Source organism: Coregonus clupeaformis, unplaced genomic scaffold, assembly GCF_020615455.1.
Source record: "Coregonus clupeaformis isolate EN_2021a unplaced genomic scaffold, ASM2061545v1 scaf0708, whole genome shotgun sequence".
Taxonomy (NCBI): Eukaryota; Metazoa; Chordata; class Actinopteri; order Salmoniformes; family Salmonidae; genus Coregonus; species Coregonus clupeaformis.
This window is the reverse complement of record NW_025534163.1, coordinates 161,875-184,778: the sequence shown is the minus strand read 5'-3', so window position 1 is coordinate 184,778 and position 22,904 is coordinate 161,875. Positions and strand designations below refer to the sequence as shown.

Here is a 22,904-nt window from a genome sequence, read left to right as displayed (position 1 = left end):
GATTCTATTGATCATTATATTGTATTTAAAAAAGAAAAAGAAATGTTTTATTGTCACAGACACCATATAGGTGCAGTGAAATGTGTTGTTTTACATGGTCAGCCATAGTAGTACGGTACCCCTGAGCAAATTAGGGTTACGTGCCTTGCTCAAGGGCACATAAACCAATTTTTTACCTTGTTGGCTCAGGTATTCGAACCAGCGACCTTTCGGTTACTGGCCCAGTGCTCGAACTGCTAGGCTACCTGCCACCCTATTGTTTGTATTCCTGTATGATTCCAGTCCTGTTGTGTAACATGTTGTGCGTCTGTGCTTGTCTTTCAGCTGGTGGCGGTGTTCGAAGCACAGGAGCTCCAGAGAGGGGCGACAGTGAGCCCAGTGGGCAGCAGCGGGGGCTCCACGGGCCACTCCAGCCCCAGCCATTACTCCAAGCCTGACCCATACGAACGACAGACCTCCTACCTTCAGCCAATCAGAGGAGGAGAGATAGAGGTCAACGCCTCCACCCTCAAGGCCAGTACGTACCACAGTACAGCACCACTAACTGATTTAATGTTCAGGGCTATGGCATGAACAGTAGAGTAACATCCATGATTTGGTGTTACATGTCGGTTTAGGATAGTGCTTGAATTGATACAACTCAAATTTTCAACTGCTTGAGTACCGGCACCTCTTCTAGAATATTGTCTTTAAAAAATATGTTGAGTACCGGCACCTAAATATAAAGACTAAGGCAGTCAAAATGTGTACTGGCACCTACAATATTTCAGTCCACTTCAACTATTGGTATAGGATGGTAACACCGTTGGGTGGTAACATAGTAATGACAGGTTTTTGATATTATATAGTTTTACGTGTCCGTTGTATTAGTCAATAGTGTTGCCTGGCCCTAGCCTAATGGTTGAGGAAACACCATGGCCGTGTCCGAAATGTGTCTTGCCTACTACTTACTAAAATGACATACTCTGTACTACTCAAACTACATACTATTTAGAATGTACTTTTTAGTAAAAATGTATGCAGTAAGCAACAAAAATCAACATTGCAGGCTCACGCATACTGAGAATGTCATCTCATGCGAAATTACTTTGTTGATTCTCTTCCTCAATAGCATGCAGCGAATTCGTACTAAATGAAAAGACTAAATGAGTGTAACATTCTGGCATTTATATCATACTCAATTTCACATACTATAACTCTTTGTAACTTCACATACCCAAGCGGCCTACTATTTAGGATGCAACTATGGGTATCCAGACACTGCCCACATCTCATGTTTTGGCATATGGTGTTTCACTGGCTGTGTGAGAAATATGAGCATCCGACAGCAAAGTGTGACTGTTGAGCCTGAAGCTCTCCTAGTATATACCAGCTTGGGGCCCTCCTAGACACACTCATTTGATGGGGATAACATCAAGTGTGTGTGTGTGTGTGTGTGTGTGTGTGTGTGTGTGCAAGCGAGGGAGAATGTACCTGTGTGGGCACTGTAGTTTGTGAGTTTATGTGTGCAGTTTTAGGTGAGTGGTTGCATGACTACGCATACAGTGAGGGAAAAAAGTATTTGATCCACTGCTGATTTTGTACATTTGCCCACTGACAAAGAAATAATCAGTCTATAATTTTAATGGTAGGTTTATTTGAACAGTGAGAGACAGAATAACAAAAAAAAAATCCAGAAACGCATGTTATAAATTGATTTGCATTTTAATGAGGGAAATAAGTATTTGACCCCCTCTCAATCAGAAAGATTTCTGGCTCCCAGGTGTCTTTTATACAGGTAACGAGCTGAGATTAGGAGCACACTCTTAAAGGGAGTGCTCCTAATCTCAGCTTGTTACCTGTATAAAATAAACCTGTCCACAGAAGCAATCAATCAATCAGATTCCAAACTCTCCACCATGGCCAAGACCAAAGAGCTCTCCAAGGATGTCAGGGACAAGATTGTAGACCTACACAAGGCTGGAATGGGCTACAAGACCATCGCCAAGCAGCTTGGTGAGAAGGTGACAACAGTTGGTGCGATTATTTGCAAATGGAAGAAACACAAAAGAACTGTCAATCTCCCTCGGCCTGGGGCTCCATGCAAGATCTCACCTCGTGGAGTTGCAATGATCATGAGAACGGTGAGGAATCAGCCCAGAACTACATGGGAGGATCTTGTCAATGATCTCAAGGCAGCTGGGACCATAGTCACCAAGAAAACAATTGGTAACACACTACGCCGTGAAGGACTGAAATCCTGCAGCGCCCGCAAGGTCCCCCTGCTCAAGAAAGCACATATACATGCCCGTCTGAAGTTTGCCAATGAACATCTGAATGATTCAGAGGAGAACTGGGTGAAAGTGTTGTGGTCAGATGAGACCAAAATGGAGCTCTTTGGCATCAACTCAACTCGCCGTGTTTGGAAGAGGAGGAATGCTGCCTATGACCCCAAGAACACCATCCCCACCGACAAACATGGAGGTGGAAACAGTATGCTTTGGGGGTGTTTTTCTGCTAAGGGGACAGGACAACTTCACCGCATCAAAGGGACAATGGACAGGGCCATGTACCGTCAAATCTTGGGTGAGAACCTCCTTCCCTCAGCCAGGGCATTGAAAATGGGTCGTGGATGGGTATTCCAGCATGACAATGACCCAAAACACACGGCCAAGGCAACAAAGGAGTGGCTCAAGAAGAAGCACATTAAGGTCCTGGAGTGGCCTAGCCAGTCTCCAGAACTTAATCCCATAGAAAATCTGTGGAGGGAGCTGAAGGTTCGAGTTGCCAAACGTCAGGCTCGAAACCTTAATGACTTGGAGAAGATCTGCAAAGAGGAGTGGGACAAAATCCCCCTGAGATGTGTGCAAACCTGGTGGCCAACTACAAGAAACGTCTGACCTCTGTGATTGCCAACAAGGGTTTTGCCACCAAGTACTAAGTCATGATTTGCAGAGGGGTCAAATACTTATTTCCCTCATTAAAATGCAAATCAATTTATAACATTTTTTACATGTCTCTCACTGTTCAAATAAACCTACCATTAAAATTATAGACTGATCATGTCTTTGTCAGTGGGCAAACGTACAAAATCAGAAGGGGATCAAATACGTTATTCCCTCACGTACGTGCATGTTCATTTAACAACCTCACATAATTTGAAACTGCTATGTAAAGAGAAGCTCAGCTTTGAATTCACTGCCTGTGAAAGAGGATTTAATGCATTCTCTGGCATTCTTTGGGATAAGTCATGTCCTTTAATGTAAACATCGAGGCCAAGGTGTACCATTACAGAGTAAACTTAACCTCTTACTCTCCTCCTCTCACACTTTTCCGAACTCCCCTTTGCCCTGCCTCCCTACTTCTCTTCTCCTTTCCCATCCCCCTTTATTTCTCCTCATCTTCTTTCCCTATTTCCCCTTTCTTTCTCTCTTCACTTCTTCTCTCCTCATTTTCTATTCTTTCCTCACTCCCCCTTTCTTTCTCTCTCCTGCTTCTGTTCTCCTTGTATCTCTTCCTACTCCCCCTTCTTTCAGTCTCTCCTCCTCTCCCACCATCCCTCAGCTGTTCCATGACCCAGAGCAGAGTGCCAGCCCCTTTCAGTCTCCCCCCGTACTATTTTTGCCACCACCTACCACACCATTCACCACCTGCCAGTCACTCACTCAACCACCCGGCTGCTACCCCCAGACCCATACCCCCCCATCCCTTTCACCGCATCCCCCATAACCCCTACCGTTCTGGGGCACAGCTCCTCGCTAACCCCCTAGCACTCTCGGATGGGGCTCGGCCACTAACTGGAAAAGCACTGTAGCCTGTTAGCTTTCCCATGGTCCAGCTGAGCATTAACCCTTTTTAAAACCTGTTAGGACCCTTCCTGCCGCCCCTCAACCCCTTACTAACCGAGTTATGACGTGACCCTGTGGAGCACCCCCACATAGACTGAGACTAATTCAATAAGGCTGCTTTTGTCTTCTCAACCTAGTAACAAAAGCCTGGGTGGAGAATTCACTTAAACAGGCTCAGCCTAAACCCAGCCACCGCTATGACATTCTGATGGGGACCACTCTGTATGTGTGCACAGGGGCCTTTTTTGTTTTCTTTATCACTTTAGTTAAGCAGATTGGTTGTTAGCTGCGTATCGTATCACATGCAGCTGGTGGCCGGAGTGGGGGAGAGAGAGAGACGGGGATAGAGGGAGAGAAAGAGTGAGAGAGAGGGGCAGAACACGCAGAAATCTCGACTGAATTCAGTAGTTCTACCAGTAGCCATTCTACTAGCTATGTGCATTATAAGTCTGTCCCACTAGTTAAATATTCATGTGTTAGGCTACTTCACCTACACAGAGCTAAACTCAACAAAAATATAAACGCAACATTCCATAACCCCACCGCCACCATGAGGCACTCTGTTCACAACTTTGACATCAGCAAACCACTCGACCACACGACACCATACACGCTGTCTGCCATCTGCCAGGTACAGTTGAAACCAGCAGTCATCCGTGAAGAGTACACTTCTCCAGCGTGCCAGTGGCCATCGAAGGTGAGCATTTGCCCTCTGAAGTCGGTTACGACACCGAACTGCAGTCAGGTCAAGACCCTGGCGTGGACGACGAGCACGCAGTTGAGCTTCCCTTTGTGCAGAAGTTATTCGGTTGTGCAAACCCACAGTTTCATCAGCTGTCCGGGTGGCTGGTTTCAGACGGTCCCGCAGGTGAAGAAGCCAGATGTGGAGGTCCTGGGCTGGCATGGTTACACGTGATCTGCGGTTGTGAGGCCGGTTGGACGTACTGGCAAACTCTCTAAAACAACGTTAGAGGCGGCTTATGATTGAGAAATTAACATTCAATTCTCTGGCAACCACTCTGCTGGACATTCCTGCAGTCAGCATGCCAATTACACGCTCCCTCAAAACTTGAGACATCTGTGGCATTGTGTTGTGTGACAAAATTGCACATTTTAGAGTGGCCTTTTATTGCCCCCAGCACAAGGTGCACCTGTGTAATGATCATGCTGTTTAATTATCTTCTTGATATGCCACACCTGTCAGGTGGATGGAGTATCTTGGCAAAGGAGAAATGCTCACTAACAGGGATGTAAACAAATGTGTGCCCAGAATGTGAGAGAAATAAGCTTTTTGTGCGTAAGGAACATTTCTGGGATCTTTTATTTCAGTTCATGAAACATGGGATCAACACTTTACATGTTGCATTTATATTTTTGTTCAGCGTACATGGTCTCGTTTTATGATTGGTCATTATGTCCTACTTAAGTGCCATATCTAGGGCACAGGGTTTTTTCTGGTCATAGTTTTTTCCTGTGCTGAGTGCAGTTCCTCTTCACTTCAGTTTGCTCCTCAGTTCATGCACCTTGGTTGGAAAGCAAGGTAGCGGCAGACAGCGGTGGTTCCTTCGCCCAGGCCCTGTGGTGAGGAAATACTTCTGGCCCCAGTCATAAAACTGGGTGTTCTTTAGTGGTACAATATGACAGCTGTGTGTGGATGTGCTATAGCAGTGTAGAGGACAGGATTGGAACTTGGTGGTTTGAACAGTGTAATTGAGCCCCAACAGAGTCCCAGTCTGATGATTAGACCTGTATCGAATCCTATACTGCACTGAGCACACACTCCCGTCAACACACACACTCCTGTCGGCAAGAGGGGAAGACAGTCCTTATCACTGCGTCCCATGAGCACCCTGGGCAGGAGGGTTCTATTGATCTGACGAGACAAGATCACCCTGGGTACACACAGAGGCGCACACACAGACGCACAGACGCACACAGGACTGCATACAGCCAAATGGGAAGGTGCATTTCATCTGTGGCTATCCCTTAGTTTAGATGAGATCAAGAACCATTTTGAAGAGTGAGTTTTTCGAATATATACAGATTACAAACTGAATTAGCAGTCCATTAGGAGGTAATTGGTGTAGAATATTAATCTGCTAAATCACTGCATATGCCATCCATACTCCTCAATGGATTATCATTAAACTAAACATTGAGACAAAGACAGAGGAGACTAAATGAATCATGGCTGCCTGCAACAATCTACTGCCCTCCTCTTCTGGGCCATATGATCTCCCATGACCCTCTGATCTCCCATGACCCTCTGCTCTAGGGTCAGAGATCAGAGACGTTCATTTGTGTGGGGCGGGACCTCTGGCTTTATCATCCAATCGGTTTTGAGAAGGAGGCGAGGCAAGAGGACGCGAAGAGTATGCAATTGAGATTCACCCTAGCTCTCCCTAAATGCCTCAGGATTAGGAAGCGAATCTTCAATCCCACTTAAGCAAAAAACGTAGTCTCCCATTGACATCAATGCATGACTAAATTAAAATTCTACTTAAAAGTGGGAGTTAGGGTTTGCCCCTTAAAGTGGGAGCATTGAAGAGAGAGACATTTTACTGATCTTTAGTTAACCTCAAACCTCTACCTTGGTGATCAGAGTTTTTCCTGGTCAGGTGAGGAAAAACTCTGGGCCCTAATTATGTTTACTCCGCCTCTTCACATAACCAAATCATAGGTACTTCTCACTGGGAGGACTCTGAAGTGCTTTGTCCATGACTGAGTAGTCTGAGCTGGTATTTGGTAGGGCTGGGATTTGCCAGGGACCTCACGATACGATGTTATCACGATACTTAGGTGCCGATACGCTATAGTGCCTTCAGAAAGTATTCATACCCCTTTACTTATTTCACATTTTGTTGTTACAGCCTGAATGCAAAATTGATTTAATTGATTTTTTTTCTCACACATCTACACAGTGTTTTATAATTTTTTGCCAATTTATTGAAAATTAAATACAGAAATAATTCATTTACATAAGTATTCACACCCCTGAGTCAATACTTTGTAGAAGCACCATTGGCGGCGATTACAGCTGTGAGTCTTTTTGGATAAGTCTCTAAGAGCTTTGCACACCTTGATTGTACAATTTTTACCCATTTATTCTTTTTAAAATGTATCAAGCTCTGTCAAGTTGATTGTTGATCATTGCTAGACAGCCATTTTCAAGTCGTGCCATTGATTTTCAAGCCGATTTAAGGCAAAATTCTAACTAAGCCACTCAGGAACATTCAATGTCGTCTTGGTAAGTAACTCCAGTTTTGGCCTTGTGTTTTAGGTTATTGTCCGCTGAACGGTGAATTCATCTCCTAGTGTCTGTTGGAAAACAGACTGAACCAGGTTTTCCTATAGAATTTTGCCTGTGCTTATAGATGTATTCCGTTTCTTTTTAACTGAACAAAACTCCCTAGTCCTTGCCGATGACAAGCATACGCATAACATGATGCAGCCACCACATGCTTGAAAATATGAAGAGTGGTACTCAGTGATGTGTTGTGTTGGATTTGCCACAAACATAACGCTTTGTATTCAGGACAAAAAGTTAATTTATTTTGCCACATTTTTGGCCTCATTGTACCACAGAAGAACCAAGAAATGAAGAGCGACACCATGGCTGTCTTTGGGCTTTTATGTAATCTGCAATGGTATTATGAAAAGTCAGGTTAGGAATACATCAGTCTTCAGTGCACCATCTGACAAGCTGTTCTATAGAGGAGCATGAAGAAAAGTAAAACATATACCTTGTCTCACATCTCTGTTAACATTGCTAGGTGCTTTCAGTGTTGACAGTATTAAAATACAACAACTCATGTACAAATAAACTGTAATACAAACAAGCTACAACTTGAAATCGCATTTATCCCATTCAGACCTTAGAGAGCGAACCTTGGGTTGCTTTATTTATTTAACATTATGGACTTCTACACAGGAGTAATCAGCGACACAGTACCTTTCTCTCTGTGTTTTCACAGACTGAGGAGAAAGGGAGCTACGGGAAGTACCAGGGTGTTAGTTGGTGATGTAAGCACCCAGATTAAATAAAATAGATTTTGATTAAATAAAAAGATGTTAATATCATCCAGCTACTATAGCTACCTCCTTAACATCAACAGGCAGTACTAGTAGTGCAACAAATGAAAATATAAACCAAAAGTAAGGTTCCTGGCGATCATAGCTGTGACGAGTACTGAGGATACGAAGAGGCAGGACGCAGACGCAGGAATCAACAAGGTAAAGGTTTACTTAACAATGAGAAAGAGAATAACAAAGAGCGAGAAAACGACACGACGCTGACTGAACAGTGACTGAACACACAACAATGACTGAACAGTCCAGGGCTATATAGTGGTGGTGATGAGATGATGAGGTGCAGGTGCGCTGGAGGTGATAAGGGTGCGTTGGGTTTCCATTCCTGTGTTGCCGAGGTGGTGCGCTTAGACGGTGGCTCAGTAGACTGGCGAATCAGAGCGCTGGAGGGGAGCAACGGGAGGAGACGTGACAGTACCCCCCCGCCCCCCCCGACCGCGCGGCTCCCGCCGCAGGATGTCACCAGCCAATAGGACGACCCCGAGGACAAGGAGCGGGCCGGTCAGGGAGGAGACGGTGGAAGTCCTGAATTAGGTTGGGGTCCAGACCATCCCCAGCCAGAACCCAGCTCCTCTCCTCAGGGCCATAACCCTCCCAGTCCACCAGGTAACAGAGCCGTCCCCCACGGAACCTGGAGTCCAGCAGGTCCCTCACAGCATACGCCGGACTCCCATCAATGTCCAGGGGCAGAGGGGGCATACCCCGGGGGACGGCATCTGTCAGAGGACCAGGAACCACCGGCCTGAGGAGAGACACATGAAAAGAAGGTGAGACAAGGTAGTGAGGGGGAAGGTGCGACACCTCGTTAATCCGCCGGAGGACCTTAAACGGCCCCACAAACCGGGGGCTCAGATTCTTGCAGGGCAGGCGGAGAGGGAGGTTTCGAGTGGACAGCCAGACACGATCACCAGGCTGGAATATGGGAGCCTCACTGCGGTAGCGGTCGGCTTGGTCCTTCTGCCGACGAATGGCACTCTGGAGACGGACATGGACGGCGTCCCAGACCTGTCCAACCCTGCGGAACCACTCGTCGACAGCGGGTGCATCGGTCTGGCTGGGTGTCCAAGGGGCCAGGGCCGGCTGGTACCCCAGGACGCATTGGAAGGGAGTGCGCCCCGTGGAGGAGTGAACGAGGGAGTTCTGGGCATATTCTGCCCAGGGAAGAAACCTCGCCCACTCACCCTGCCAGTCCTGACAGTGGCAACGAAGAAACCTCCCCAGCTCCTGGTTCATGCGCTCCACCTGCCCATTTGACTGAGGCCTATACCCGGAAGTGAGGCTGGCCGTGGCCCCGATCTTCTCCAGGAAAGCCTTCCACACTCGGGAGGTGAATTGGGGGCCACGGTCCGAGACGATGTCCTCCGGAAGTCCATAGTGCCGGAAGACCTGTTGGAACAGGACCTCAGCGACCTGGAGAGCAGAAGGAAGACCAGTTAGTGGCAAACAACGGCATGATTTTGAGAACCGTTCTATGACCACCATGACTGTGGTAAAGCCGTCAGAACGTGGGAGGTCGGTGACAAAGTCTATGGACAGGTGTGACCAAGGTCGCTGAGGCACTGGTAGAGGAACTAGCTTGCCTGCCGCGGCGTTCCGAGGTGTCTTCGTTTGGGCACATACGGAACAGGAGTTGACATAGCGAGAGACATCAGTAGCCAAGGTGGGCCACCAGTATTTTTATGATAGAGAATGCAGGGTGCGCGTAATACCGGAGTGCCCTGCCGTAAGGGTTGTGTGCGCCCAGATCAGCAGGCGGTCACGGACACTGGTGGGTACATACACACACCCCGGAGGGGCATTGGCAGGCTCTGGGTCCTCCTGATCCGCCAGGCAGATGTCTTCATCCACATCACAAACGACAGGTGCAACGATGAGAGATGGGGGCAGGATCCCCCAGATCCTTCCTTTCTCCGGTATGGTGTATCCTAGAGAGTGCGTCGGCATTCACATTCTGGGATCCTGGGTGGTAGGACAGAATGAACTGAAAACGAGTAAGAAATTGGGCCCACCTGGCTTGACGAGAGTTCATCCGTTTCGCTTATTGTATGTGCTCCAAATTCCGGTGGTCAGTAAGAATCCGGAATGGATGGACTGCGCCCTCCAGCCAGTGTCTCCATTCCTCCAGAGCGAGGACCACCGCCAACAGCTCCCTGTCTCCAACTCCATAGTTCCTCTCTGCGGGGATACATTTTCTTTTTAGAGAAAAAGGCACAGGGATACATTTTCTCTGGCTTACCTTGCCGCTGGGAGAGGACCGCACCCACGCCCTCCTCAGATGCGTCCACCTCCAGGATGAAAGGACAAGATGGATCTGGGTGTTTTAGGATGGGCACTGTGGTGAACCTCTCCTTCAGCCTCTTGAAGGCAGCGCCAGCCTCCGGGTTCCAGGCCAGCTTCTGAGGCCCACCCTTAAGGAGAGAGGTGAGCGGGGCGGCTATGGAGCTGAAGGACCTGATGAAACGCGGTAGAAATTGGCGAAACCCAGGAAGCTCTGTAGGCCCTTGACGGTGGTGGGGACTGGCCATGACCTAACGGCGTCTGGCTTCTCTCTTTCCATGAACACCACCTGAGGACTGATCCTGTATCCCAGGAAGGAGATGGCCTGTTGGTGGAATTCGCATTTCTCCCCCTTCACCAACAGGCTGTGTTCCAGGAGGCGGAGTAGGACAGTTCTGACGTCCCTGACGTGCTCCTCGAACGTAGCCGAGTAGATCAGGATATCGTCGATGTACACCACCACCTGTCTACTCAGCATATCTCGGAACATGTCATTGACGAAGGACTGGAACACAGAAGGTGCGTTGGCGAGGCCGTAGGGCATGATGCAGTATTCATAGTGGCCTGAGGTAGTGCTGAATGCCGTCTTCCACTCGTCTCCTTCCCGGATTCTTATCAGGTTGTAGGCACTCCTCAGGTCCAACTTGGTAATGTACCGGGCCCCTTGTACCTGCTCGATTGTCCGACGGAACCAGAGGGAGGGGTACCGGTACTTGGTGGTGACTGCGTTCAGCCCCCTGTAGTCTATGCACGTCCTCAGTCCTCCGTCTTTTTTGGCCATGAAGAAGAAGCTGGTGGAGACAGGAGAGGTAGAGCGTCTGATGAACCCCTGTTTCAGGGTCTCCGCCACATACAGTGAGGGAAAAAAGTATTTGATCCCCTGCTGATTTTGAGTTTGCCCACTGACAAAGAAATGATCAGTCTATAATTTTAACGGTAGGTTTATTTGAACAGTGAGAAACAGATTAACAACAAAAAAATCCAGAAAAACAAATGTCAAAAATTGATTTGCATTTGAATGAGGGAAATAAGTATTTGACCCCCTCTCAATCAGAAAGATTTCTTGCTCCCAGGTGTATTTTATACAGGTAACGAGCTGAGATTAGGAGCACTCCCTTTAAGAGTGTGCTCCTAATCTCAGTTTGTTACCTGTATAAAAGACACCTGTCCACAGAAGCAATCAATCAATCAGATTCCAAACTCTCCACCATGGCCAAGACCAAAGAGCTCTCCAATGATGTCAGGGACAAGATTGTAGACCTACACAAGGCTGGAATGGGCTACAAGACCATCGCCAAGCAGCTTGGTGAGAAGGTGACAACAGTTGGTGCGATTATTCGCAAATGGAAGAATCACAAAATAACTGTCAATCTCCCTCGGCCTGGGGCTCCATGCAAGATCTCACCTCGTGGAGTTGCAATGATCATGAGAACGTTGAGGAATCAGCCCAGAACTACACGGGCGGATCTTGTCAATGATCTCAAGGCAGCTGGGACCATAGTCACCAAGAAAACAATTGGTAACACACTACGCCGTGAAGGACTGAAATCCTGCAGCGCCCGCAAGGTCCCCCTGCTCAAGAAAGCACATATACAGGCCCATCTGAAGTTTGCCAATGAACATCTGAATGATTCAGAGGAGAACTGGGTGAAAGTGTTGTGGTCAGATGAGACCATAATCGAGCTCTTTGGCATCAACTCAACTCACCGTGTTTGGAGGAGGAGGTATGCTGCCTATGACCCCAAGAACACCATCCCCACTGTCAAACATGAAGGTGGAAACATTATGCTTCGGGGGTGTTTCACCACATCAAAGGCACGATGGACGGGGCCATGTACCGTCAAATCTTGGGCGAGAACCTCCTTCCCTCAGCCAGGGCATTGAAAATGGGTCGTGGATGGGTATTCCAGCATGACAATGACCCAAAACACACGGCCAAGGCAACAAAGGAGTGGCTCAAGAAGAAGCACATTAAGGTCCTGGAGTGGCCTAGCCAGGTTCCAGACCTTAATCCCATAGAACATCTGTGGAGGGAGCTGAAGGTTCGAGTTGCCAAACGTCAGCCTCGAAACCTTAATGACTTGGAGAAGATCTGCAAAGAGGAGTGGGACAAAATCCCCCTGAGATGTGTGCAAACCTGGTGGCCAACTACAAGAAACGTCTGACCTCTGTGATTGCCAACAAGGGTTTTGCCACCAAGTACTAAGTCATGTTTTGCAGAGGGGTCAAATACTTCTTTCCCTCATTAAAAGGCAAATCAATTTATACAATTTTTGACATGCGTTTTTCTGGATTTTTTTGTTGTTATTCTGTCTCTTACTGGTCAAATAAACCTACCATTAAAATTATAGACTGATCATGTCTTTGTCAGTGGGCAAACGTACAAAATCAGCAGGGGATCAAATACTTTTTTCCCTCACTGTACTTCTGAACGCAGTCACCACCAAGTACCGGTACCCCTCCCTCAGTAGACTGGCGAATCAGAGCGCTGGAGGGGAGCAACGGGAGGAGACGTGACAATAACGATCTGATTCCCCCTTCTGTCTGAACTTGGAACATTCCTGTTTGCGAGCTTAGGCCTCTGACCCTTAACCTGAATGTTCTGTTCTGTGTTGTGTACTATTCTAATAATTTGAATTTTGTTGGAATAACCACTTTAACTCTCCAGTACTATATTGAAATCCACTATTAACCACTATTATTGAAGATGGAATGAGTTCATGCAACTTATTATGTGAATTGAATAAGCACATGTTTACTTCTGAACTTATTTAGGCTTGCCTTAACAAAGGGGTTGAATACCTATTGACTCAAGACATTTCAGCGTTAAATTTTTTATAAATTTCTTAAATGTACTGCAAACTAAATTCTGCTTTGACATTATGGGGTATTGTGTGTAGATCAGTGACTCAAAAATCTAAATGTAATCAATTTTAAATGCAGGCTGTAACACAACAAAATGTGGGAAAGGTAAAGGGTTGTGAATACTTTCTGAAGGCACTGCATGTATTGCGATTCTCACGATTCTATATGTATTGCAATTTGATACTGCGATTTTATTGCAATTTTATGTTCCAAACATTTTGCCCACTATATGACTGCTGCAGAGAGAGCATGAGACAATTAGTTTTGATCAGTCATGGAAATAAAAGTGCTGAAAGCAATTATCTACACCAATCTACACCAAATACTTGTAAAATCTACACCAATACTTGTAGTCAAATATCGATATAATGTACACATAAATAATATTGTGATATGTAACTGTATCGATCCCCCCCATCACTAGTATTTGGTCAGATTCTGACCGTGGACAGGCCCACCACACCCTACATGTATTTATTATCCTGCTGTGTGCATCTGTGTGTCTGTGTTTGTGTGTGTGTGTGTGTGTGTGTGTGTGTGTGTGTGTGTGTGTGTGTGTGTGAGAACGTAAAGTGTTCATGCATATGTGTTTTAGTTTGTGTTTTAAATCATATTGAGATGTCATGCAGGTAGGTCCACCATTAAGAGAGACGGGGCCAATATTGGTTGTACAGCCGTCCATTAAGGTTTTACTAGGGTACTGCTTCTATATACAGAACCCTTTTTAAACCTCTACCCTATGTGTACAAGTGGAAATGTCAAAGGGAAAAATGTGGGTTTGAGGTGTACCTAGAGTTATTGCCTGGTCGCTGCCTCTAGATGTCATGAGCCACATTTAGTCGTTCTGAAGTATTTTAGAAAAAATAGTTTAGTTAATTTATGTATCAGAGTCAGAGAACCTAGAGTAATTGAGAGAGAGAGAACATGCACACACAGGCACAGAGTAACAGACAAAGGCTGTGACAGACAGTGAGACAAATAGGACACAGATCCAAGTGACATAGAGAGGATTAAACACAGAGCTTTACCTCATAGACAGACAATACATCATCCCCTAACAACAGCAGTGTTCGGTTAAACATTGGGGACACTATTATAAGGTGTCTGTTTCTATGTAAATCCTTGGAAAAATGGGCTTCCAGATGTTAGGCCTATTATAGGAGCATGGCACTGTAGGGGTTTGGAAAGTGGTGTTTAAGGTGAATGTATTTCTGGATTCCTTTACTAAAGAGGTGTGTGTGTGTGTGTGTGTGTGTTTGCCTGTGTGTGTGTGCCTGCCTATGAAAGTGTGTGTGTGTGTATTTACTCTAGTAGAGAGCACCTCCTGGTAGGTCTGGTCTGAGGTTGTCTGCCCTCTGTCAGACAGACAGTATGGTTTAGGGTGACTTGCTTGGCTGACGTGGTCAGCAGCCTGGGTGGTTTAACACTAGAGCCAGGAGGGGTTGTCCTTGTCAGGTCATGTGGTCAAGAACAGTTTTTTCCCCCTACTCCCGTCTCTGCAGAGGATCCATCCTTTAGGCCTTTCATACAGCCGCTACCATAGTGACGGAGCTTCCACGATAGTCCTAACATCGAAGCAAGGTCTTGGGAGCAAAGTGGGACTGGCCGATACAGTGCAGTAACACTTCTCCTTTGAACTTTTTCATTGACTTTATACTCATCCGTCTTTTATTTTGGCCCAATTGGACCAGAAAGACCCTGCCTCTTCCCCTTTTAAAGTGAGATTGATGACTGGATGATAAAGATCAGAGGGAAAGCTTTGACTTCTCTCTCCTATCCCTCACTCCTCCCTCTCCTTCGCTGCTTCTCCCTCACCCCTCTGTGGCGTCCAGGTCTAACCAACTCTCTTTAGGTTACAGTCGTATAAAAAGCTCAGTTGCCCCTGCAGCTCTTAGATGTGTTTCACTGGATGTGGCCCAAATGGCACCCTATTCCCATATTCTTTTGACCAGGGCCCACCCTGTTCCCTATATAGTAGTGTACTATATAGGGAATAGGGTGCCATTTGGGACTCAGCCTGTACAGACTAGGCCCGGGGCTATTTGAGGTGCGGCCCTGATGCATCTTTTAAAAGCAGTGTACCTCTCTGGTACCCCAAGCCATTTCATGTGGTGTAATTGGCTTGACTGCGTAAGGGGGGGGAAGGCTAGGTTTCAAGGAATGGGTGTGGTGGGGGGGGCAGCAGCAGCTGGTCAGATGGAGTTGTCCATTTAGGGAGGGGTGGGGGGCGCAGTGCATGTGTCTCTGCTCTCCCTCCCTGCTGCCTTCCCTCCCTTGCTTATTTCATCCTCTCATCAAAAAGCCACTAAGCCACCAGGAATGCAGCTATAAGACTCTTTGAAAACTTGAGTTACCTGATGACTGTTTGAAGTCGTATCTTGATGATTTGAAGTCTTGGGCAGATTTCCAGGGGATTTGTGTTGTTGGAAGTTAATTGGAAAACAGTGCCTAACTTAATACCAAGCGTAGATCAGTTTACACAAACATGATCAATGTACTACTGTACGAAGCTCATATTTGCATTGATGGACAACATTGACCTCTCTCTCTCTCTCTCTCTCTCTCTCTCTCTCTCTCTCTCTGTCTCTCTCTGTCTGTCTCTGTGTGTATTTCCCAGACACCCCTCTGCTGGTGAGGAGCAGCAGTGACTCTGCCCTGGCCCCGCCATTGGAAATTGTGAAACCTCCCCCTGATGACCTCAATGCCAGACCAGCTGAAACGGTGAGAAAGACTTAAAGTACAAACTGTGCTCAGTTGAGTAAAATAAAGCAACCTTAGAAAATGTAATACAAAGACGAGAACAAAAAAAGTGCATGAGTCTGTTTGTGTCCAGAGATGTGGTTGGAGTCTTGAACTCTCAAATTCAACTATGGACCTCCAAAGCCAGTTCCACTGCTTTAAAAAAATGTATTTAGGGACTGGTTGGGGACTGATTTAGACCTGGGAAACCAGGTAGGCGCAATTAATTATCAGGTAGAACAGAAACCAGCAGTACTTTGGACCTCCAGCAGGGCATGCAATTAAAATGTTTACAAATTAATTTCTGCTGTTTTGTTTAATAGGTAATGCACAAAGAAATCTGACTGCTAACGTTATAGCTATACCACCTTGCGCAGCAATACTGCCTGTCTGGGGGGCTGTGAGCGCTGTGAGTGAAATTCTGAAAGAGTCGGTTTTAGAAGCAATGCGCACAGGCATAGAAGTTGGTCTAATTTACTCGGAAGTCTACTAAAGTGAGACTTTATCCTCACGTTTCTTGGCTATTACATTGTTTTGTTCACAAGGTTGCTTTTCAATGTTTGATTTTGCTTCCACTGCTTGCAAAAAGAGACATCGTCAGCCTCACTAGTGAGATTCTCACAGGCACACATGATGACTTGAGTGGCCCTCTTACCAAGGTAACCTTAAAGGGGCAGCTGAACATTTTTGTCTCTGTGATATTTTGATTAAAATAATATTAAATTAAATCGTGCAATATACCAAATTCTTACTAGTAATACATTTCTTGTTTCTTTCTTCTCTCTGTTTGAGAATTGACTATGTTTCCACCACCTGACAAATAACGTCCTGTAACCCAGTCAAATCACAATGTTGCCCTGTCCCTGCGTTGGAGGACATGCAGTTGTACTCTTACCCCTATACCTCCATCCTTACCTCACACCTGTCCCCTCTTCAGAAAGCAGACTCCTACGGTCCCTCATTGTAAGAGGCTCTGCCACACAGAGCCGAGCACGCACACACACACACACACACAATGCTCCCTCAGCCTCCCAAACAGTCCGTGACCGGGGCATGGAAGTATGATCTGTCTCGCTTGACACGCTCTGTGTCTCTCCATTGTCTTTACCTCTGTTTGTCTCCCTCTCTTCCCCTCTTCCCCTGTTTGGGAACGCTCCCTGTATCACCTATTGTATTCAAATCCTCTCCTCCTGGTTCTAGTCTGCAGGCTATTGCCACCTGTAACTCCTCCATGTCTCCCTCCCTTCTTTTTGTCTCTCCTTCTCTAGCACCCCCTCTCTCCCTCCTTCTTGCGCCCTCTAGCTCACTGCCCATCCTTTTCTCCCTCCCTCCCTCCCAACCTCCTTTCCTCCGAGTAGCCCTGTGGTTTTAGTCATTTCCTCTCTCTGAGGTTGTTTTCAATCCTCAGTGCTAGCAGCACCTGCGGCCCTCTGAGACCTCACCACCAAGCCCCCCCTCCCAAACCACAGAGTTATTTTTGTCCTGGGTCTCACCACACACTCTGTGTGGTCATGGGGCGTGGCTTGTGTGATTTTATTTATTTATGCCCTTTTTCCTCTGAGATAGTTCTTCCCAATGTTTTTGTTTTCACATTTGACATTGGTGTAAATGAAGGTATGTGTATAACTGGCCCCCGTCCTGTAAACCTATACGGTGCGTACCAATAATATCTCCTTTCTTTTTATGGGTGCACTCGTTTACCACTTCCCACAAATCTGAAAGCATTGGACTGGTGGAGGCATGGGCTTTCTTATACCAGTAATTTCCTTTCAAATCAGTGAAGGGATGTAAACAAGAGCACACTTTGGGATGAAGAAGAGATAATTGGGACAACCATGGATAGAGGGAGAGAGAAAAAAAGAGATGCCGCACCCTCTCAAAATCAAATCACATTTTATTTGTCTGTCGTTCTGCTGGCTCCTGCACGATGGGATGGGGCTGTTGCATAATCTCTGAGTCACTCTCTCTTTCTGATGGATGGTGGAGAGAGACTAACCCCCTCCCTGAATACAGACCCAGAGGCAGGAGTTTGAAAGGGTTCAGCGTTTCAAGAACTCTCTCCTTTTGAAAAGAGGGAACCATTAAGGAAGCCCTCCGCTCTCTTTTCTTTTCAGGGGTGGTTTTGAAAAGAGACAGTTTGAGTGGGGTCAGAGTGTTTTGGCTCGTGTGTGCAGGGTTGGGTAGGTTACTTTTAAAATGTAATCAGTTAGAGTTACCCATCCTAAATTGTAATCAGTACTGTAACTTTTGGATTACCCAATCTCAGTAAGTGGATCTGACTATGTTCATTTACTTGTAGATTACTTTCCCCTTAAGAGGCATTAGAAGAAGACAAAAATGAATATTTCCAATTGAACGACATCTATTGCAGGATAAATCAATGATAGTTTACATAGCTGGCCATAAATTGATGTTGCATTTTACTTTATGGGTTGGTTATGTAGGCTTCTTCGAACCCATTGCTTTCTACTACAGATAATAATACGATTAGGCTATATATTTACATTAAAAACCAAAGTCTGTCAGATTTCCAGTCATTACAATTAATGTAATACCCCTTGATCTTCAGTAATAGGACTTGGAAATATGGAAATATAAATTAGCCAAATTGTTTTACCCAAAACCCCCAAACCACAAAACGAAGGTCTTACAGTGCCTTGAGAAAGTATTCACACCCCTTGACTTTTTCCACATGTTGTTGTATTACAGCCTGAATTTAAAATGGATTAAATTGAGATTTTGTGTCACTGGTCTACACACAATATCCCATAATGTGGAATGATGTTTTAGACATTTTTACTAATTAATAAAAATAAGTATTCAACCCCTTTTGTTATGGCAAGCTTAAATAAGTTCAGGAGTAATCATTTGCTTAACAAGTCATATAGTTAGTTTTATGGACTCACTGTGTGCAATAATAGTGTTTAACATGATTTTTGAATGACTACCTCATCTCTGTACCCCACACATACAATTATCTGTATGGTCCCTCAGTCGAGCAGTGAATTTCAAACACAGATTCAACCACAAAGACCAGGGAGGTTTTCCAATGCCTCGCAAAGAAGGGCACCTATTGGTAGATGGGTATAAATAAATAAAAAGTAGACATTCAAAATCCCTTTGAGCATGGTGAAGTTATTAATTACACTTTGGAAGATGTATCAATACACCCAAAGATACAGGCGACCTTCTTAACTCAGTTGACGGAGAGGAAGGAAACCACTCAGGGATTTCACCATGACGCCAATGGTGACTTTAAAACAGTTACAGAGTTAAATGGCTGTGATAGGAGAAAAATGAATGACAACATTTCAGTTACTCCACAATACTAACCTAAATGACAGAGTGAAAAGAAGAAAGCCTGTACAAAATACAAATATTCCAAAACATGCATCCTGTTTGCAATAAGGCACTAAAGCAAAATGTGGCAAAGAAATTAACTTTATGTCCTGATTACAAAGTGTTATGTTTGGGGCAAACACAACACATCACTGAGTACCACTCTTCATATTTTCAAGCATGGTGGTGGCTGCATCATGTTATGGGTATGCTGGTCGTCAGCAAGGTCTAGGGAGTTTTTTTAGGATCAAAATATATGGAATAGAGCTAAGCACAGGCACAATCCTAGAGGAAAACCTGGTTCAGTCTGCTTTCCAACAGACACTGGGAGACAATCACCTTTCAGCAGGACAACCTAAAACACAAGGCCAAATATACACTTAAGTTGCTTACCAATAATACATTCATGTTCCTAAGTGGCCTAGTTACAGTTTTGACTTAAATCGGCTTGAAAATCTATGGCAAGACTTGAAAATGGCTGTCTAGCAATGATCAACAACCAACCAACAACTCCCTCAAACATTTATTCCATCAGCTGGGATCCGCGCTATGCAGCTGTTGCAAGAGCGCATTCTTCACATGCTGTCCACTGGTCGCAAAAACAGTGATTGATAGGCAGCTTAAACTTTTGAATTCAACCATTATTGGGTTAAAATACAACGACATCGACAACAACCAAAATCCGTAGAGCGCAAATAGCTAAAAGAGAGCAGCAGTGTGATTCATATCAATGATGTAGATATCAATAAAAGTGATATCCGTATCGCCCATAGGCTACACCACGGCTGTCGTCCTTACCAGTTGGAATAGCTTGGATGTGGTGGCAACCCTAGCTCCCTTACTGTCACGCCCCTAAACCAGATTGAGGCTGCGGTACAAATGGCACCGTATTTCACTTTTGACCACAGCCCTATGGGGGACCTTGTCAAAAGTAGTGCGCTATGTAGGGCATAGGGTGCCATTTGGGACATACACTTTTTCCAAAGATCGATGCACTACCATCTCATCCGTACTCCTCTACTGCATCCTTCGCGTCCCTCCTTTTGATCCATCTCTCTCCCTCTCTTTCTCTGATATCTCTCTCTCTCCCGCCTTGTTTCACTCTTTCTTTCCTTGGGAAGATCTCAATTGCATACTCCTCGCGTCCTCTCTCCTCATCTCCTTCTCTAAACTCATTGGATGCGAGAGCCAGAGGTCCCTCCCATCTGACCTTCTCCTCCAATGGGTTTTGAGAAGGAGGCGAGGACGCGAGGAGTATGCAATTGAGATTCTTCTCTTCCCCTCCCTGCCTCCTTCCCTCCTCCCTCCCTCCCTCCCTCCCTCCCTCCCTCCCTCCCTCCCTCCCTCTCTTTCTGAAGAGGGGATGGTGAAAGTAAGATTGTGTGTACTTAAGGTCAGTGCAGCGATAAACATCCCAGTTCGTCCCCTAATAGATGTTTCTGCTACGGTGACGTTCTGGGACGACGCACAGAGTGAGGTATCAAACGCAGCAGGACCTGCTCTCTCTCTCTCTCTCTGCCGAGGCTGCTCAGGTGAAACCAATCCTCCCTGGAGCTGTCTACACACACCTACACACAGATATGCAAATGAAAAAACACATACGCACACACACTCCTGTGGGCTTCCTTTAGCTGTAATTATATGAACCTGGGAGCACCTCCATCCCGCAACCAAATAATCTGTCCTTTCTCCTGGAGTGTGCACTTGATTCCACATACCAGTCATTTCCTTTCAAATCCATGAAGGGAAGTGAACAAGTGAACACTTCGGCCGTGAGAAAGTCTACCCCCCCTTGATATTTTTTCACATTTTGCTGCCTTCAAATTTTATCGGAAGGGATAAAAAAAAAGAAAAATCCCCCTACAGATCTACTCAACCTACTCAACATTTTCAAAGTGAAAGTTATAGTAACATTTACAAATTAAAAACATTTACAAATAAACAGAAATATCATAATTGGAAAAGTCTCCACCCCCCCTGAGTTAATACTTGGTCGAAGCACCTTTGGCAGCCATTTCAGCTGTGAATCATTTGGAATAAGATTCTACCAACTTTGCACAACTCTTAGGGCAAAATATATCCATTGTTTTTGTCAAAATTGCTCAAACTCAGTACATTTCAAGGGTGAGGTATCAAAGGTATCAATATGTATGTGCCCCAAGGCTTGGAGGGAAGCAAAAGTCATTCCGCTACCTAAGAATAGTAAAGCCCCCTTTACTGGCTCAAATAGCCAACCAATTAGCCTGTTACCAACCCTTAGTAAACTATTGGGAAAAAATTGTGTTTGACCAGATACAATGCCATTTTACAGTAAACAAATTGACAACAAACTTTCAGCATGCTTATAGAGAAAGACAATCAACAAGGACAGCACTTACACAAATGACTAATGATTGGCTGAGAGAAATTGATGATAAAAAGATTGTGGGGGCTGTTTTGTTAGACTTCAGTGTGGCTTTTGACATTATCGATCATAGTCTCCTGCTGGAAAAACGTATGTGTTATGGCTTTACACCCCCTGCTATAATGTGGATAAAGAGTTACTTGTCTAACAGAACCCAGAGGGTGTTCTTTAATGGAAGCCTCTCAAACTTAATCCAGGTAGAATCAGGAATTCCCCAGGGCAGCTGTTTAGGCCCCTTACTTTTTCCATCTTTACTAATGACATGCCACTGGCTTTGAGTAAAGCCAGTGTGTCTATGTATGCAGATGACTCAACACTATACACGTCAGCTGCTACAGCAACAGAAATAACTGCAACACTTAATAAAGAGTTGCAGTTAGTTTCGGAATGGGTGGCAAGGAATAAGTTAGTCCTAAATATTTCCAAAACTAAAAGCATTGTATTTGGGTCAAGTCATTCACTAAACCCTAAACCTCAACTACATCTCGTAATGAATAATGTGGAAATTGAGCAAGTTAAGGTGACTAAACTGCTTGGAGTAACCCTGGATTGTAAACTGTCGTGGTCAAAGCATATTGATACAACAGTAGCTAAGATGGGGAGAAGTATGTCCATAATTAAGCGCTGCTCTGCCTTCTTAACAACACTATCAACAAGGCAGGTCCATAGGCCCTAGTTTTGTCACACCTAGACTACTGTTCAGTAGTGTGGTCAGGTACCACATGGAGGCACTTGGGAAAACTGCAGTTGGCTCAGAACAGGGCAGCACGGCTGGCCCTTAAAAGTACACAGAGAGCTAACATTAATGACATGCATGTTAGTCTCTCCTGGCTTAGAGTGGAAGAGAGATTGACTTCATCACTGTTTTTTTTTAAAGAGTTGTAGACAAGCTGAATGTACCGAGCTGTCTGTTTGGGAATGCTGGACACCCATGCATACCCCACGAGACATGCCACCAGAGGTCTCGTCACAGTCCCCAAGTCCAGAACAGACTATGGGAAACGCACAGTACTACATAGAGTCATGAATACATGGAACTCAATTCCACATCATGTAACTCAGTCAAGCAGTAAAATCAGATTTTAAAAACAGATAAAACAACACTTTATGGAACAGCGCGGACTGTGAAGAGACACACACACACACACACACAGGCACACACACAGCTTTCGCAAACACATGCTAACACACGCACTCTACACACACAGTGTGTAATAAGTTGTTGTTGTGTTATGTATTGTTTTATTGTATGTAAATTGTGGTTGGACCCCAGGAAGAGTAGCTGCTGCCTTGGCAGCCACTAATGGGGGATCCGTAATCAATACAAAAATACAAATTTGGTTGGGAATCATTAATGTACAGCA

General features: G+C 45.4%; 1 protein-coding gene across 2 annotated transcripts in view; it reads left to right on the top strand.

Moving 5' to 3' along the window:
* LOC121545198 (partitioning defective 3 homolog B) overlaps window positions 1–22,904 on the top strand; it is a 219,767-nt gene that overhangs the window by 48,691 nt on the left and 148,172 nt on the right. For both annotated transcript variants that reach the window (XM_041855667.2, XM_041855666.2), the window contains exons 3-4: window positions 325–517; window positions 15,676–15,779. In XM_041855667.2, coding sequence (XP_041711601.2) covers window positions 325–517; window positions 15,676–15,779 — 297 coding nt within the window. The remainder of the gene's footprint in view (window positions 1–324; window positions 518–15,675; window positions 15,780–22,904) is intronic.